Raw genomic sequence first — 17,518 nt, forward strand, 5'->3', positions numbered from 1 at the left:
CCTGGCGGGCTCTGCGCCGCTGGGCTGTCGGAGCCGGAGCCGGCTGCTCGCAGAGCCCTGCTCGGGAGCGGAGGTGGGAGAGCCGCGGGGAGGGTTTCCTCCCAGAGGAAAGGTAACAGCAGTGTGGGGAACGGGGAGGACGGGACAGGGAGAAAACAGTCGAGGAACGTCACAAAGAGCGAAAGAAACAGTGTCGGCTGTTGGTGTTTTGTTGTCGCGGATAATTAAAAGATGTTCTTCCTGGCTCTCCGTGGCCTCTTGGTGAGCAATCCAGGTGCCACGGTGCTTTGTGCGTTCTCTTCTTGCCACTTCTTCTATGGCACTGATTTTAAAAGCAGCCGACGAGGGAGGAGATGAGACATGATCCTGTCTGGGGCCTGACTCATCGTGTTGCTGCTGTGTCTGCAGGTCGATTACCAAACCCATGCAGGGGCCGGAGAGCTTGTGCACGCGTGCGTGACGGCGAGCTGGCGCAGATGGCCGGAGGTGGCACGCGGCTGGCGGGGTCAGGCTTAGGCGCAGACGTACTTTCCGCGGCGCCCTCGGAGACTGACCGCTCCTGCTTCGGTTCTGACGTTTCCCCCTCGGAGAGGACGGCTTCTCGCAGCCCCGGCCCGTGGCCACGGGGCTTGCAGCCGGCTGGTGGGCTGGGACGGGGACACCCCGTCGTCATCCCCGTGGCCGGGCTGCTCGGCTGGGACATCCGCAGCTCCACGGGCACCGACTCGCCCTGAGCTTGCTCTCTCTCGTCTCCGGAATGCTGTCATTTCCCAAAACGCGGGGGCAAGCCAAGGGTAGCAGGGCTGCTGCTGTTCACCAGCCTATTTCTAGCCTCCCGTCTCCCTGGCAGGCTATTTTTAGCCCACACATTCTGCTTCTGTTGCCATCCGTAAAGCTTAGAATGTCAAATGTAATATTAAACGAGCAGTATGAAAGCGAAAAGAAAATGCCAGTGAGGTATTTAATAAATGAAACTTGGAATTTATGTGGGAGGCCAAAGATGCTCTCCAAACATTGCAGGGGGGAACAAATAAAACCCAAACAAGCTATCCCCAGAATATTGTTCCTCTGGCACGAGCAGGCTGCTTTGCAAAGAGACATCTGCTTTTGTAAGGGGGTGCAAAAGTGGCTGGAAAAGAAATTTGATGGAGTAATTTATTTTCCTTTAGATCCCACTGTGATAGAGTCGTTCACGTCATGGGCACGGTGGGACAAGCGGTGCGATGAGCCGAGCCCAGCCCGGGCGCCTTGCACTGAAGTCAGAACCTCCAGTGAGACTCTGGAGTGGGTGACAAAAATGTTAGGCTGTTTTAAAATAGGCTCTGACACCGCATAGCACCTGTGGCTGTTTCTTTCTCCCATGGTGGGGTTTGTGGGTTTTTTGTTGTGGGTTTTTTTAATGTATAAGCACTCTCCAGGCTTCTCCCCGGATTGGCAGCCTTCGCTCTGCGGTGACGTTTTAGACGCGGTGTTGCACACCACACGCCTTTGGGTTTTCATCCAAATATGTGGTGGTCTAAGGCACCTCCGTTCCTGGAAAGACCAAGCTGTGCACCACGTGCAGAGGGCGCACGAGGCCACCGGTGTCCGAGGTCCCTGCAGGAGCCGGGAGCGGAGGGAACGTGACATGCAGCCAGCAAACCACCTCCTTTGAGAAGTCCCCAGGTCCTTTGCCAGCTGGACACCGTGGAAGGCAGAGGTCAACCCCCAGATGTGGTGTTGGGCCTCGTGCATGATCCTGCTGCCTCTCCAGTTGGTGTCTTACTGGTGTTGACGACCAGTGTGCTGGCTGTGTGGGGGAGGGGGGACACATGGAACATAGTGCAGGGGTGACGCATGTCATGCTGCTCGGCTGTTTACAGGCGTGACCCTGAGCCGCAGGCGTTTGGGGTGTTGTAGGTAGCTGGTTGGGGAGCAGATGTTTCTGGGGAGGCTTGACCAAATGACCTGCCGTCTCTGCAAGCATCTGGGTCAGGGAGTGGCTGTAGGGCCGAAAATGAGACGTGGCATTGGCTTGCCCAGAAGGCATCTCAAGGGACAAAAGGGAAAGCTACAGGACATGAAAGAGTCGCTTGTGGACCCAGGCTTAATCTGGGTCCGGAAATCACCATTCTCCCTGGTGAGGAAATTGGTTTAGTGCTGTAAGCATGTTTTGATGATGTAGCACGTGAGCTGTACAGTGACGCCGTCCTTGCCACGTTCTCCGAGGGTGACTGGGTTCTCCAGCCCTCACGGGACAGTAAGAGCTGCCCAACCCTGGGTGTCACCAGGTGTTTTGGGGACAAACTGAATTGACGAATCGCAAGAAACTCGGGCAGATTCTTCTGCCCTCCCGCAGCTGCCGCCGCCTTCTCTTGCGGTCTGAGGGCACGCTGAGCAGCTCCTGATGCCATCATCCCCACCCCACCTTTCTGCATGACCTAATGGGTTTATTTAAAAGTGCTTATAACCTTTTTTCTGTTACCTGGGGTAGCCCTGCCTTTGCGGCGGGACTGGGCGAATACAGGTTTCTCTGTTAGAGGAGCGATAGTTCTGGCTTGCCGTGGCATGAAACGGCATGGCATCCTCAAGGTCATCGGATCTCGGCTGACTGTGAATCGCACGTTGCTGGCAAGACAAAGTTGCCTTGTCTTTGGGTGGTAAAATGTTTTTTTTTGTGTATTGTGAATATGTGTGCATTCTGCTTTCCTCAGAATAGCCCTTTTTCCCTGGAAAGCTGTTAGCCGTGGGCTTCGAGACACCCCGGTGCTGAGGGCTGACAGCCCGTGTTGTTGCACTGGGTATAAGAGGCTTTTCACTCCCCATCTCAGCCGTCCGGGGTTCTGGTGGCTTTGACTGCTCGGCCTGACCCAAGAGTACCCCAGTGTAATGTTAATTCTCCAAACTAGACTAAACAAAAATAGTGAATTTTAGTTTCCCTGCCCGGGTTTTTGTTGGGGTTTTTTTTTTTTTTAGCCTGAGAGTTAAAACTTTCTTTGTTAGGCTGCTGAAAGTGAAGCACATCCCTCATACCGGGGAGGTGGAAAAAATCTGGAAATTATTAAGATGTACAGGAATGCTGAACTGAAAGTTTGTGCAACATGCAGATTTATGTACAAAGTACCCTCAGCGGGCGGGCTCTTGGGGGTGATTCAGTACAGAGCTGCTCAACTCGTAAATCCAGACGCGTTCCCCCTTGGAAAAGCCCGGTCGGTCGTCCCGCTTCGCCAGCGCCGTGTGACATCCCTGCTGCCCCCAGGGCTTCCCCGGGGCTGCGGGGTGGTTATGGCCATCTCCACGCCGCTCCCCATGGAGGAGAGGTCTGGAGTCTCGCAGAAAAGCAGCCCGGCGCCTTTTTTTCCCCCTTTTGCTGCCTGTGTTGGTGAAGAGGCACCGACCAAGCCCCCCGCCGGTGCGCTAACGTGGTGCTTCACCTCCCGTCGCTGCCTTTTCCCCGTTTGTCGACGGGATGGCGCGTGGGCAGCTTCTGCACAGCACCGCAAGGCCTGGTGCTGCTGGATGGGGAGCCTAAAAATCCACCCGAGGCCTGCTGCCGGGCCGGGGTCACGCAGCCCCTTCCCGAGGGGTGGCGGAGCGGGGCCGGGCTCCTGGTCGCGTGTCTTGAATGTCATCCCTCCCAGGGGGAAGGAGTCTGCTGGATAAGGGAGAATATTTTTGCCTTTGATAGCGTATATTTGTTTACAAAGGCTTAGGAATTATTTTTCTTCCCTACTGGTGACTTTTTCTTCCCCTTTAAATCCCAGTTAAAATGCTTTGCAGCTCACTGCCATTCCCTTTATATCCTCGTGTGCTGTGAAAATCATAAATTACGCTAGTCTTTCAGAGAGCAGCGGTAGGCTGTTTTGTGGTTGCAAAAGCTAATTACTGGGTTATTGTTTCTAACGGTGCTAATCCAAACTTCATTTTCCTGTTAACTGTCTGTCGAGCCAGGCTAGATTGTTTTTATCGTCCTGGCTGTTGGCAGCGCAAGCAGCCGCGAGGTGTAACCAATGCCACCGTGACGTTTGGAGCGGTGGCGAACCCGAAAAACGTGGTTGCGAAATGAAGTGACACACTCCTGGTGCTCACCCCCAGTCGTTTGGCTGGAGAAGTTAGATTGGCATGCTCCTGCTAAATGACCCTCTGATTAAAAATGAGCAAAGGACGGTTTGCGAGGACGGTGCTGAGCGGCTGCGCTGGCGTGCGGGGCGGCGGGCAGGGAGGCTGGTGCCGGCGCTTGGCGTTTCAGGCTCGCCGTGTCCCCGGGCTCTCTGAGGCACGCGGTGGATGGGGACGGGAGCGAGCGGCAGGCTCCCGGCTTTGGGCTGTGGGGCTTTCTGGGGCACCGAGCTTTCAGAGGGGCACACAGCCCAATTGGGCTGAAACCCCCTCCTCCCTGGGAGGCTCTGAAGGCTCCGTCCCCACGGGGCAGTGGTGGGGTGGGCACTGAGCACACGTACCGGCGCTGTCCCGGTCCCCGGCGCCGCTCCGACAGCAGCGCCTCAGCGCGCGAGTGGCCGCTTGACCAATTCATTGATGGGAAGTTTTCTGTTTCCTTTTCTTTCTCTTTCTGTCTGAATATCAGGGCCCAGGAGCTCCGTGGGGCTCTCCGTCGCGTGCTCGGTAGCGTGTCTGCGCCGTCACGTGCCTGCGGGAGTCTGTGTGTGCGCACGGGAGTGTGTGCGTGGGTGTGCGGGGACAGGGGAGTGGAGGCTGGTGGCCCCGGCTGCAGGACGCACTGGTCCTCGCCGTGGCCCTCGCTGGGATGTTCCTCTCCCGGAGGACTTGCTGCCCTGACAGCAGTGAAGAGGAGATGGAGGAAATTGCTGGCCCTGTTGTGGCTGTGCCTGAGTTTTGGGATGTCCGGAGAGCGGGTCCCTTCAACGCCGCTCTCGCTCTTGCTCCCGCTCACCCATTTTCCCCGTTGCCCTTGCGCAGCGGGGCCGGCGCCGTGCGCGCACGCCTCCCCGCGCCAGCCGTCCCCGGTCCCTCTCTGCCCTTCTCCCGCTGCCTCCCGCAAGGACCCAAACACTTCTTGGCAGAAAAGTAGCACACAATGAACTCCAGAAGGGATTTTGCTCCAAACTTCGCTGGGTTGGGGCAGCTTGTTTGCAAGAAGTGCGTGTTTTGACAGCGTTGGCAGTGTCTGAGCATTGTAGCTTTGGGGAGTGTTGCAAGCAAGCAAAGTAAATACAGTCTGTGGAGGTTTGCAGCAGGAAGGGGAGAAGTAGGTGGTTTTGTTTAAAATACTCCCATTACAGTCAGTTAACCTTTATGTTACCTAAATGAAAATTGCATAAACCTGAAATTTCGCGGATCGGGTTGCCTAGGAACAGGCGGTCGGTTTTCGTAAGACAATGAGAACACAGTCACTGATCGGGCTATTAGGCACCGAGACGTTTAGCCGTATTAGCCGCCATCCCCGGGTTTGCCTGGGGTGGTTGCCTGCTTGCGCGAGTCATGGAGGTGACGCGGGGACGCGACCCTGGTCGGAGCCAGCCCTCCTAGTCCTCCATGACAAGCAGCCCCGTTCCCCAGCCCCTGCCCGCAGGCGGGCAGTGCCCGGCCGGGACGGCCGGGCTGGGGGCAGCGGGGCCGCACGTGGCCGTGCCGCCACGTCTGCCGGGAGCACGGCCCCGGCTTGCGGCACCCCTGCTCCCGCTCTGGTCTGGCCAGGCAAGGGCCGGGGGGAGCGTAAATGTGCAAAGCAGATCGAGGGACTCGTTGAAGAACAAAGTTAGAGGCATAAAGCTCAAACCTCCGGATTCAGCCTGAGACCCTTAGCCCCTGAGCAGCGACCCTCATCGTGCAGACCGTACAGGCGGGGCGGACGGTGGCCTGGGGCTTCCCCGCACCCTGTGCGGGGCCGCACTGCGCACCTGCACGCTTTCCCGTTGCTCAGAGCATGGACTAAGGTGTAGAGCCGTGGAAATGGGTTGGGATAACTGGTTAGCTCCAAAGCAGCTTACCAGCACGACGGTCGTGCCAGCTCCGGGGCGAGCGCGGGCACAGTCTGCTGAGGGGCGAGTCAACGGTGCTGGAGCTGGAGAACATGGAAAAGCGCTTTATTTCTCCCGTTTCCCATCTAAAAAGAGGCTGAGAACCAGCACCCGGCAGCGTGGCTGGGGGCTGGCTGCCCTGCCGCGGCTGGGCTGCGTCGCCGCCTCTCGCGAGGTGTTGGCGGAGACTCGCCGTGTGGTTCAGGTGGTGTTAAGCCACTCCGAAAGGCAGCAGGAGTAGCTGCAAGTGAAAGAGTGCAGATCGTTTATTAATAGGGTTTACAGAAAATTTCTGCCGGGTAGAAATATTGATTCTTTATTCCTATTTTAAAAGGAGCTTTTTGTAATGATCACCGAGAGTCGTTTTCTGTTATCGATTGCTATAGAGCTGTGCTGGAGACCTCCCTCCATTCGTTCCACGCCCGCGAGCGTCGCCGAGAGTGAACGCAGCGCAGGTTTTCCTTTCAGGAACACGGCAACTTCTTAAATCAGCGTTTCTGTCATTTTATAGTGGGGTTTTGCTATGTGTTTTTAAAGAGACGTACACGTTTGCTCTTTTAAATCCGTTTACGCTATTCTTAAAGTTCACCTTTGAGGGGGAGGTGGTGTGGGGAGGCAAATGCTAAAAATAAAACTCCCCCCTTAAGTAGATCAGTTCTGCATTTGACATTTACATGGAATTCATTTGCATCTCATTTGTACATGTTTCTGCTCAATAGGTAGAATGTAAGAAAGCACAACCTAAAGAAGTGATGTTTCCACCAGGGACGAGAGGAAGGGCACGTGGATTACCGTATACCATGGACGCTTTTATGCTAGGGATGGGAATGTTGGGTAAGTGCCGGAGCCATCACACGTCTCCCGGAGCCAGCGGCTCCCGTGTTGTCTCCCTGATTTCTGAACGCTTAAGACGTAGGGGTGAGCAAACCCCTGCCCCTGTGTGGGTGTGAGTCTAAAACTTCAGCAGGGGTGGAGTGGGGAAAATAATCCTGTCTGTGGTAAATGATTAACTTCCCCCCCCCCCTTCTTGGAATATAAAAATTTGCATTTAAATGGATGTTTTAAATAGCCTGTTTTACTCTTAGTCGCAAAAATAGAATGATGAAAGATGCAGTGTGTTCATTCTGACTAAAAATGATCTCTCCCCTTTCTTAGAGGAATTGAGTCACACATTATTCCCCTTCTTTTAAAGGTATCTTTGACAGTTCAGCATAGATAATTGAAAATCTTGCCGGCTCTTAAATGGCACGCAAGATGGAAAACGCAGGGAGATGCGTAAGAGTATAGGTCACAACAATAATTACAAGTTTCAAGGAGATGGAACAGTATTTTAGTCCAGAGTATTGTGTCCAGAAAATACTAATTAAATGGGATAAATGATATTTAATGGCAAAATTCTGTTTGTGCTTGAGGTCTATTTAGGTATAATTGGTTCTCATTTGTTTCTGCCTAGATAGTTCTTCTTTCTATAGAATGTGACAACCTCGGTCCTCAGATTTACTAAGCCAAAATGCTGCTAATCTGTTGCTAATGTGTTTTTGTAAAACGCCATATATTTTCAACTGTCTCCTCCCTTTGTGTCACTGGACTTCCCCTCGGTTGTCACCTGCTGTGTCCATAAAGCATGCATGAAGGAGAGGGCGTCTGGAGGTGTTCCCAGGCAGGAATGAGCCTTTCCCGGGACGGCGTCCCTGGTACGTGGCCTCTCTGGGATGCTTTGAATTTTCTGTCCTGGGTTTAGACGATCCCGGAAACTGAGCACAAAATCCAGCCTGAAAGCTGGAGCTCGGCTGCCCGGAGCTCTGCCAAGCAGAGCCACGGGCTGTCTGAGCTGCTGGAGGACCCCAAGGCTCCTGGAGTGGGCGTCACGTCGGAGGACTCAGTTCCTATGAGTATCAGGCTGTTATACTGAGATGTCTGACTTCAGGCACCGCTTGATTTGATAGGGAAAACTTTCCTGCCATGTTTGCTTTATCTCTGAATTAATAGTACTTCTGTTTGTGTGGCTGGAACGATCCATTTCTGGGATGCGTAATTCGGTTATTTCAGCCGATCATTTATTTTTCTGTCCCCACACTCCACCGCCACCTTGCCCCATGGTGTTTGGCAATTACATTTTATGGTTAAAATATTTATCTTGTTCTAGTCAGTCTGTGATTTTGTTACCTGTATGTTCCCAGTGTGCTTGAGCACACGTACTTTCCTTCTGTTGTTTCTCTTTCCCTTCCGCTTGCGGTGCCCGAGGTTTGGAGTGGTGGAGGTGGTGCGTGCCGCCTTGCTGGCCGGTCCCCCCCGGCTGCTGGAGGAGAGACCCCAGCTCACCCTGGGGAGGCAAAACGATCCCGGGCAGCACCCGTCTTCCGCTCGCCACGGGCAGAGTTGCCTCAACCCTTCTCCTTGCAGCCGGGCAATGGAGCCGGGGTCCGCCCCAGTGACCTGAAGGGAAAATTCAGCCCTAAGGTGCCGTGTCCGTCACTCCCAGCAGGGCTGCCTCTCTGGAGAAAGATCCTTTCCAGCTGTAAGAAGTAAGGGAAGAAGCCCTCAGCGAGCGGAGCTGTGTCTGCGCAGAGCAAGCGATGCAGGTGCCTGCTGGCAAATCCCCGTCCTGCCACGGTGGGCCGGGTCGGGTCACCCCAACCGGCTCTGCTGCGGCCGGTTCGCAACGCGCTCTTACCAGATTTCAAATCAGAATCAACGATTGATTCATGTTGAAGGCCAGATGCTTCATTATCTGCGCTAGCTGTTTTTTTCGTCTTCCAAGTTCCTGCTTGCTACAGTGGCACCGTGTTAAATAATTAAGTGCTAAACAAGGAAATGGCAACACGCAAGAGCAAGGCCGTCTGGATGGCCGTTACACGTCCCCATTTTCAAAGGCTGCCTGGCTTCAAGGGGGCTGATGGGCAGCAGCTCAGCGGGGAGCCCGAATCTCTCCTTCCCAAGCCCCGGCAGCTGCGTGGCGGTGGGGCCCAGTCCCCACCAGGAGAGGGGCGTAATGAACCCATCAAACGACAAGGCGCACGACGTAACGTCCCGCCAGAGGCGGCGTCTGCAGTAGCCAAGCGTTTTGCCAAGATCCCAGGAGGCCCGTGTCAGCCGTACCCCGCTCCTCCTTTCAGACGCCTGGCTGGACTGCGACAGAGCGACTGGAGCTGCTCTTGAAGGGTTTTTCTACCTGTTTGCAGAAGCCCGTGTTCAAGGTCACCTTCTCCAGATGCCGTTCATGAGCAGAGGAGGGAATTGGAGGAACGAACGCACGAGACAACCCAAAGGAAAGAGTGGAGAGCGACTCCCTCCAAAGCTATTAAGGAAGTTGGTCTTTTTCATTAATCACAGCCTCCCCAAGGAGCCTGCAGCAGCCGGGGTCTAAAGGTGCGTAGGCAGCCGCTTCTGTGATGATTTGGTTGATTGGAACAAAATTAAAGTGTTCTTCTGAAAGGATTTTTTGACTCCAAGAGCGTGGGCAGGCTGAGCCTTTTGCCAGGACTGCTTCTGGGCTGTCTTGGGCTCGGTCTGCTGGTGAGACGCACGCAGTCTCGGGGGAGATCGGGAACATTAATTAGCCACTCTGCGCAAGGAGCCGGCTGGAGTGGTTTCAGTTCCAGTGATTTCTCTCTCCCTGGCAGCCCACCCGGTAGGAAGAGCTGCTCCCCAGCCCCAGGGACGCTCGTCAACAGGCACCATGTCCACCCCAGAAGGCAACGCAGACTTCTGCAGCTGAGTGGGCGCGGTTCGGTGGCCGAGAAGCTTGCCACGCACCCAGAAGCCTCACCTCTGTCACCTGGTCCTGGTGTGCAAACCAGGAGCCCCGTCACCCAAGGACGTGTGGGTGTCACTGCATTGCCCCACGGCTTTTTGCCCTCCATTCAAGTCTGTACCTGAAAACGTGGGAAAAAAGAGAGAAAAGAAGAAAGCAACCAAGGAGCAATGTTAATAGCAGGTCATCTCCGTTTGCCCTCCCATCTGAAGCAGCTCTGTGCATCTGGGACGTCACAGCTGCCGTTGTGGTGGTCCCGGCGCTGACGCCCGGCCCTGGAGGTGACTGCCACGCCGCTAGATCTGAGCTGGGGCCCTGCAGCACTCATTCCTTCCGGCAACGGGCATCTTGGACTTGCTGGTGTTTACTATTAAAGTTGGGCTCTTTTTAACTTGGAAACCCCTCCAGAGACAGGAGCACTTGGCCCATAAAGCTTATACCCCCAGACTGCCAAAATGTCATCTGACACGAACAGCAGATTTCAGACAGCCTCTCAGAGGCGGCACGAGGCAGCGCGGGGCTCTGCGTTACTGCACACGTTCAATCCAGGTAGGCTGAGCTCATGCATAAAAGAAGCTCGTGCCCTTCAAAGAAAGTCATTCCTTTTTTCCATCAGACTCTGTTTAATGGAGCAGCGCCTGCCTCTGAGGCAGGGTGCAGGAAGGGGAGCCCGTCGTTAGCACAGGCCCCCCGGGAGGCTGGCACAACCTCCTGGACACCCCGGGCTGCTGCAGCAGCGCCCACAGTAGCCGTCGCCGATGACTCTTGAATTCGCTTGAAGTAGGAGATAGGTCAACTTTGTTGGACCGAAGGAGAAACTTCTACAGCAGATGTGTTACTTCTCTGTAGCTGCTCCCTGGTATGCGACCACCCCTTGTGTCTGTAGGCGATGGTTTTTGGTTTGCATTCCCTCACGCCACAGGTGCTTACATCAAGGTCACAGCACGTTTCTTTTGAGAAAGACCCTGAGCGCGTTTGTTGCAGCGTTGCGCTGTGCTTTGGCAGAAGGACCGTGCTTTTCCTTGCAAAGGACTTGGTGTTGCTTGCTCTGTGCAACATTGGGAGACAACAATTTTCTTGCATTTACTGGAGCATTTGAATTAATTTTGCAGAGGTCCCCAGGCCCCAGTGTGCTCAGTGTTCCCACATATTAACTAGGAGCTTTTTCCATCTCAGATCACCAAAATTAAAAACGAAAAGACATTTCCATAGCCTGGTTCAGTGGTTGTGGACGCTTCCCCGCTTGGAGCAGAGAAGCCATTTCTCCCTCTGGCGGCGCTGGTGGGATGGCGGGGAGTCGCGAGTCCGGCTCGGGTCTCCTGCCTTTCCAGCGACTTGTGCGTGCGCCGTGGCAAGCTGCTCGGTCTCCAGGGACGCGGCTCCCCGGTGCGGGATGGAAGGTAGCGCAGGGTGCCCGGGTCCCCCTCTTGCAGAATGCAGTGCTCGGGCTTTACCGTGGGCCCGCCAGGATGGGCTTTAGCACCAGGAATGCTGTGATGCCCTCGGGTACGCTGTAAGTAAAAAGGTCAGTGTTACCCGTTCGCAGCTGTTTTCATCCTGGAAGCAGAGCCTTGGCCTTCCCCTGCGCAACCGTCCCTGCGCCGCGCGGTTGCTCGCATGCTGCGGTGGTCACGGACGCCGTGGCCGCATCGGGTGTTGCCCCCACCGAGCGTGTGACAGCCAGTTGAGCGTGACCGTCGGGCGGGCAGCGTGGTGCTTCCAGGAGCCGTCACTCTCACCTCGCGTGCCAGCACTGCCCAGAGAGCATCCAGCACAGGGCAGGATCTGGACCTTCACCCACTGCAGGGTGGGTGTGTGGGACCCGCTGCCGTCGACGTCAGAGACAGGAGCTGGGTGGAAGTGGTGGTGTGGAAGCAGATCTGGTTGTTGGTTTGTGTTCTGCTTCCATGGGCAGGAGGGTCTCGCTTCAGGGGAGGTAATCCAGGCAAAACTTGGATTTTTGTTTAGCAACAAGGGATAATTAGAGAGATTGATCATTCCTCAGCACTACTGAAGCAAATAAACTGTTTGGTGCCCAGTGTGGGATGAGAATGGTATCTAATGGAAATGGTGGGTAGGTCAGCATGGCCATAATTTGGCTCGATGAAGCATCCACATGGGCATAGTGTTAATGTGCTATTGATATTCAGCCAGGCAATTTCCCCTGCGTGGATCGGGCTTTCACTCGTTAGAGCAGAGCTGGGCACTGCAGCAGTAAATGAAGAAGAAAATTGAAGTAATGTTGTATTATAAATTTATTATTTCATCTGCCTGACCTAGAGAGCATTGAGCACTGGCAGTACAGGTGAGAGCCCCCCCGGCAGCTCCTCCAGTGCCGCTGCCGTCGGGGCAGAGCCGGGCTGCTGCCGCACGCTGCCGGGGGTTTGGAGGCGAACCCACTGGGGCAGGAGCATCCCCAGCCCCGCAGAGCATCTCAGGGCAGGGCAGCAGAATAGACGGCATCCTGCACCGCCATGCGGGGTGCAGACCACCACGGGCGTGCGGGCAGCTGCCGTCCACCGCTGTGCCGGTCCGGCCGGAGCCACGGGGACCGCAGCTGCGGCTCCCGCTGCCAGGGCAAACCGCAGGCGCTGCCTGGCGCGTCGGGCCCCTGCAGCCCCGACGGGTGTGAGCTGGCGGATCCGCTTCGGAGTCGTTCAAACCAGAATAAAACTTAATTTTTTCCAGTTGGCAAGGGGAGGGGCTGCAGTCGGACGCCGCAGAGCGATTTTTCATGGTGAAGCTCGCAGTGGTGTTAATGGCGCAACTTACTTAGCAAACAATCCATTTATCAATATTGTTGTTTTAAAAAAAAAGGAAAAAAGCTTTGTAAAGCTTAACTCCGAAAGATCTGATTTAATGACAGAGGTGATTAATTTCTAAGGGAATCCAGCTGTTGAGCTGTGAAATAAATAGGCACGGGCTAAGCGGTGTGTACATACTGCTGAAAGCCGCAGCGTGCTGTCCAGGGATCGCAGGGCTGCTTTCCCCTGGCACTGCTTAATCCCGTAATCAAAATTCATCCGAGCGTTTTTATCTTCCAGTTTTAGATGATGATTAATAGTACGTTATATGTATATATAAATCTAATCAGAAAGGGAGGGACTTGCTGCGGCAGAAAAGTCGCAGTACGATGTATGGGTACATTAAAGAATAATGAAAAGCAGAGGTCGGAGACCCCCAGAAGAACCATTTGGCTGCTGAACCCGTTCTGGGGGTCCAGCCCAGCTGCTGCTCTTGTCGCTGCCGGGACTTCCGCTGACTCCAGACGGAGTGAGAGCAAACTTGCGGTGATGGTGTCTTGGTCTGGAGAGGTCGTTCCTGGAGACCGGAGGAGTCGGGGCTGACGCCGACAGTCAGCAGGAACGTTACGCATTTATTGCACTGGCATCGCGAAGGGTAGTTCTGTTTTTAAGAAAACCGCACAAGGAGACGCTGAGGCTCAGAAGGGAGGTTACAGTTTTAGGAAATCTTGGTGAACAGGACAGCTCGTGGCATCGGCCGTCCCGGTCGTAGCAAAGCCGCGGGGAGCCCGGAGAGGACAGCTGTTCTGCACAGGGGCTTGGACGTTGAAACGGGGGGGGGTCCCAGCACGCGACCCCTTGGCCGCTGCCAGCCCCCGCACGTGGAGGGGCTCCTGTGACCTCCAGCACGTACGCGCCCCTCCCTGCTGCCCGGAGGGTGAACCCCCTCGCCCCTGGCCTGGCCGTCAGAGGTAACGGCCGGTGACGCCGGCGCGGTGTGCCGCGTCACGCGCTGAAGCCCTCGGCCGAGCACCCGCGGGGCTGGGAGCCGCACGGTGGTACCTCCGTCCGCCAAACGCCCGCGGGTGGGCCTGCCGCCCCGCGCCCCGAGGGCTCTGCGCTTACCACACCGCCTCCCCGTCCCGGCCGCCCTGCCGGAGCGGCAGAGCCGCCACTCGGCGCGTTTCCTTCAGCACCCTTATTAACACAACGATCCCGAGCGGTGTTGCCGTCATAACGAGACTTCAAAAGCTGCCTGAGGTTGGATGCGCTTCTGCGCGTATCTCAGAAATCGCTTTAGGAAGCAGTTCTCATACCTGGGTTTTACTTTCCTGAAAAATTAAAAGCTCTTTGACTCTCTGGCTCATTGCTGCTGCTGCCTCTGACTCTTTGATGTGTTAACTGTTGTCCTTCACACTCCCGGGATAAAGAATTACTACTACCTTAATCTCCAACTGTCAATAGCTCTGAAGCAAAGTACATTCATTGTAAGCTCTCCAAATGTCAGAGCAAACCTGTGTTATGTGTTTAGCCTTAGCATTTGGCATTTACTCTTCCAGCTAACAAGTATGCACAGTCCTTGGACTTCGGATGCCAAAGTGCATGTTAATTACCTGAGTGACAGGTCTCCCGCACAAAGCCAGGCAGGCAAGCTCTAGATGGTTCTATCCAAGAGAATAATGAAACCTTTCTGCAGTTTTGCATGAGCAGAATAAATCTGGGGTTTTCTGTCTCACCCATCCTCCATGTCATTTTGCACTGTATTTGAAAACCACAAGCCTTTCTTAATGTTCAAACTTCTCTTTTTCTCTCTCTCTTCTTTTTTTTCCTACGTTTCTATGATCAAGGTTACCCGAATTTTGTTGCAACGTATGGCCGAGGATATCCCGGATTTGCCCCAAGTTACAGCTATCAGTTCCCAGGTACGTACATTTCGGTTGCATATTTACTTTTTTTCCCCTCTTTCCTTCGTTTTTTTTTTTTTTTTTCCTTTTTTTCAAAACCATAGCTGCAAGCTGAGACAGGCAAGTCTGCAGGGAGCATCTCACACAACAACTTTTTTTATTTTTGCTATTTTAAAATAGATATTTCTATATACATATTCTAAATACATTTTTAGTAACGTGTAAATTGGTACTGGTTATTTGAAAACAAACTTCTTAAATTAAAACGTAAAGCAACAGAGATAATTTAAGAGCTGTTATCTTCCCTTTGATGGGTTTTTCCTTTCATATATATTATAGAGATATACACAGACACGCACGCAGAGACTCGCACGCACGTTCCCATGCTGTCCCGCGGTAAGTGTATGTTCATTGCAAGCGCAGTCTTGGAGCGAAAAGCCCGGCCTTCCTGTGTCTATCGCTGTCTCTGGTGTCCTTCACAGAAACCGTTTCTAGCCGCGTGTCGATGGTTCGGTTTGGCTTCGGTTTGGTTTCCCCCCTTGCCTTGGCCTGGCTGCCGACCGCCGCGGCGGTGGGACCGGGTGGGGGCGGCTGCACCGCGCCGCGGGCCGGCTGCGGCGCACAGCGGGGATGGCGAAAAGCCCTTTCCCGTTCCAGCGCGTGCCGCTGAAAGCGCCCGGGGCGGAGTTGCCTTTCCTTTCACCCTGGGGTTTCCTGGGCAGCTCGAACAAGCAAAGCGACGCTGCTGTGTTTTGGGCTCGCTAACAGCCGAAGCCCAGCCGGACACGGTGGCGAGGAAACCCCGGCGTGCTGCGCGTTTGATTTGTGAGCGCGCGCGTCGCGGGGGTCACGCACGCGCGGTCCCGCTGCCGCGCTCCTCGGCGGCTTAGAAAGGGAGGGGTGGGAGCACAGCTCCGCTCAGGGTCGTTGAGAAGGCGGGTGAAACCCCCCGAAGCGAGCCCGGGCGGGTGCGGGAGGGGCAGCAGCGCTGCGGGGAGGAAAACCAGGCGTCCTGGCGGGAAGGTCCTTCCGGAAGGGCCAGGATGTGGAGGGACGCTCGGCTCTCCTGCGGCGCACCGGGGCGAAAGCGCAGCCCTGCGTTCGGCGCGAGGTCGTTAGGGTGGAACGTCGCGTTGGAAGCGTACATGCTACTAACGTCCATAAGACCAGCAGGGTCCCTGGGACGGTAGTTTCTGTGGAGCTGGCGTTCGGACTAGTAACGCCAAGGCAAGCCGCGCTGCGAGCGCCTTCTTTTCAGCTGCCCTGCCTCAGAACTGCTGGGGCTCGACTGGAAACTCATCTGCCCCTTTCCCACCCGGGCTACCACCCTCCCAAACCGGGCCGGGTCCGAAACAAGCGGGGTGTCAGGGCTGACGGCGGAGCTGCCGCGGAGGCGTGCCGGGCAGGGAGGGGCGGCAGCCGCGGGTGACGCGGCCGCTGGTGGTGACGGCGACGCTGCTCCTGCGGGTGGCACCGCCACTGGCGCTGGCTGCGGCGCTGGAGCCGGCGGGCAGAGGTCCGTTAGCTGAACGTGAGGAGGAGGCTTCAGAAGGCGTTTGCATGGTGTCTCACGCTTTCCTCCCGCGTCCTCACGATTGCAGCTGATTCGTACGAAGACAGCTAAATGAGAGACACCCTTGATAAGTTAAATGATGAAAACCGGCAGAGCTAAGATGACTTTAATTACAAACACATCCAAAATGAATGTGTCTGCCAGCTGGCAGCAGAGGTGCCGCTTGACTGTAGCCTTCGCTATATGTATTTTTATTAAGGGCCTGGTTTTTCCAAACAGGCCTTCCAGTTATTTGCTAGTTATTTTCAGTCTCTTTGGCGACTGACTAGGCAGAAGAAAAGCAAAGCGGGTGGTCGCCACCGCAAAGCGGGTGCACCTCGCGGCAGGCAGCGGTCGTGCCTGCGGGCGTGGGGCAGGGAAGGGGAGCTGCTCGGAGTCCCCCGTCGCCTCGCTTGGATTCCCCTGCCTTAAAGCTCTGCCCGTGTCGTTCGCTCCACTCCCGCTCAGATCATTTCTCCCGTAACGGCAATGAGAACCGTTAACCGAGTTGTTAGGCGGTTTTTCTGGGGACTGCGGTCTCCGGAAGCACGACCTGTCCGAGCGGCGCGGGCGCGGGAGCCCTCCCTGCCGGGCGGCACGGTGCGAGGGCTCCGACACCCATCGGCAGGACGGGGTGCTCCCTCTGGAGCGTTGGGTGGTACAGGGAGCCCCGTACCACAGCAGCAAAGCTCAGGCTGCAAGGGAGCGTTTTGGGGTTCAAGGACGGGGTGTGCCAGTACCGCTTGCTCCTGCCGCGGGAACGGCGCTGGAAGTAAGTGCCACTCCGCACCGTGTCCTGCCGTGTCTCGGGCGCCCGCATGGCTCTCCCCACTCTCCCTTCTCCCCTCTCTGCTGGTGGGAGCCGCGTCCTGCGGCACAGGGCTCCTGCAGCCCTCGCTCCCGCTGCTCCAGGCTCCGGTGGGAAGGAATCGAGTAGGCAGCCTGACCGACCAGCCGTGGGGAAAGGCGTTCAGTGCCGCAGGACGAATAGCGTAAGCCTGGTTCCAGCACGTAGTCTTCCTCCTCCAAAGAGCCTGAACCCCCCACCCTTCCCTTCGCGTGTTTTGGAGCTCACAGAAGCACCCGCGGGGCCCACGGTACAGCTGTGGCTTGCACCGTGAGATAGGAGCACGTGCGAAACCAGCGGAGGGAAATCGGAAATCCTCTTTTTAAATACGTTGTCATGGCCAGTGCTCAGTGTCATGATTCAAAAAGAAAAATACTTGGCTGTTTCTGCGGGAGCATCCCGGGCAGCGTGCCTGCGCGCTTCGGCCGCCTCCGCGGTACCTGAGCAGCGCTGGTGTTGCACCCGCATCGCTCTGTGTGTGTAAGTGCACACAGAGTACCTGGAAATACACAGCTGTACTCCGACGGTGCGTTGCGGAGGAGGCCGGGCGGTGCTTTTGACTACAGCGCAGCTCTGTTGTGAAACCTGTTCTGCCGCGCCGGTGCCTGCGCTGCGGTCACTGGGCCCGGCGGGGCGGCTGGAGCCGGGGTCGTCCCCGGCGGGTGTCATGGCAGAGCTGTGCTGTTAGCAGTCTCCGTCCCGCGGGGCTCCTCACCCGCCGCTGCGCTTACTCCGGCTC

At 55.9% G+C, this 17,518-nt stretch overlaps 1 protein-coding gene across 2 annotated transcripts in view; it reads left to right on the forward strand.

Moving 5' to 3' along the window:
- Positions 1–17,518, forward strand: part of MSI2 (musashi RNA binding protein 2) — a gene marked incomplete at both ends in the record, with an annotated part of 252,321 nt that overhangs the window by 200,872 nt on the left and 33,931 nt on the right. For both annotated transcript variants that reach the window (XM_082008648.1, XM_082008649.1), the window contains 2 exons: positions 6,698–6,812; positions 14,324–14,398. In XM_082008648.1, coding sequence (XP_081864774.1) covers positions 6,698–6,812; positions 14,324–14,398 — 190 coding nt within the window. The remainder of the gene's footprint in view (positions 1–6,697; positions 6,813–14,323; positions 14,399–17,518) is intronic.

This window comes from Phaethon aethereus (genome assembly GCF_964289735.1).
Source record: "Phaethon aethereus genome assembly, chromosome: 19".
NCBI classification, from domain to species: Eukaryota; Metazoa; Chordata; class Aves; order Phaethontiformes; family Phaethontidae; genus Phaethon; species Phaethon aethereus.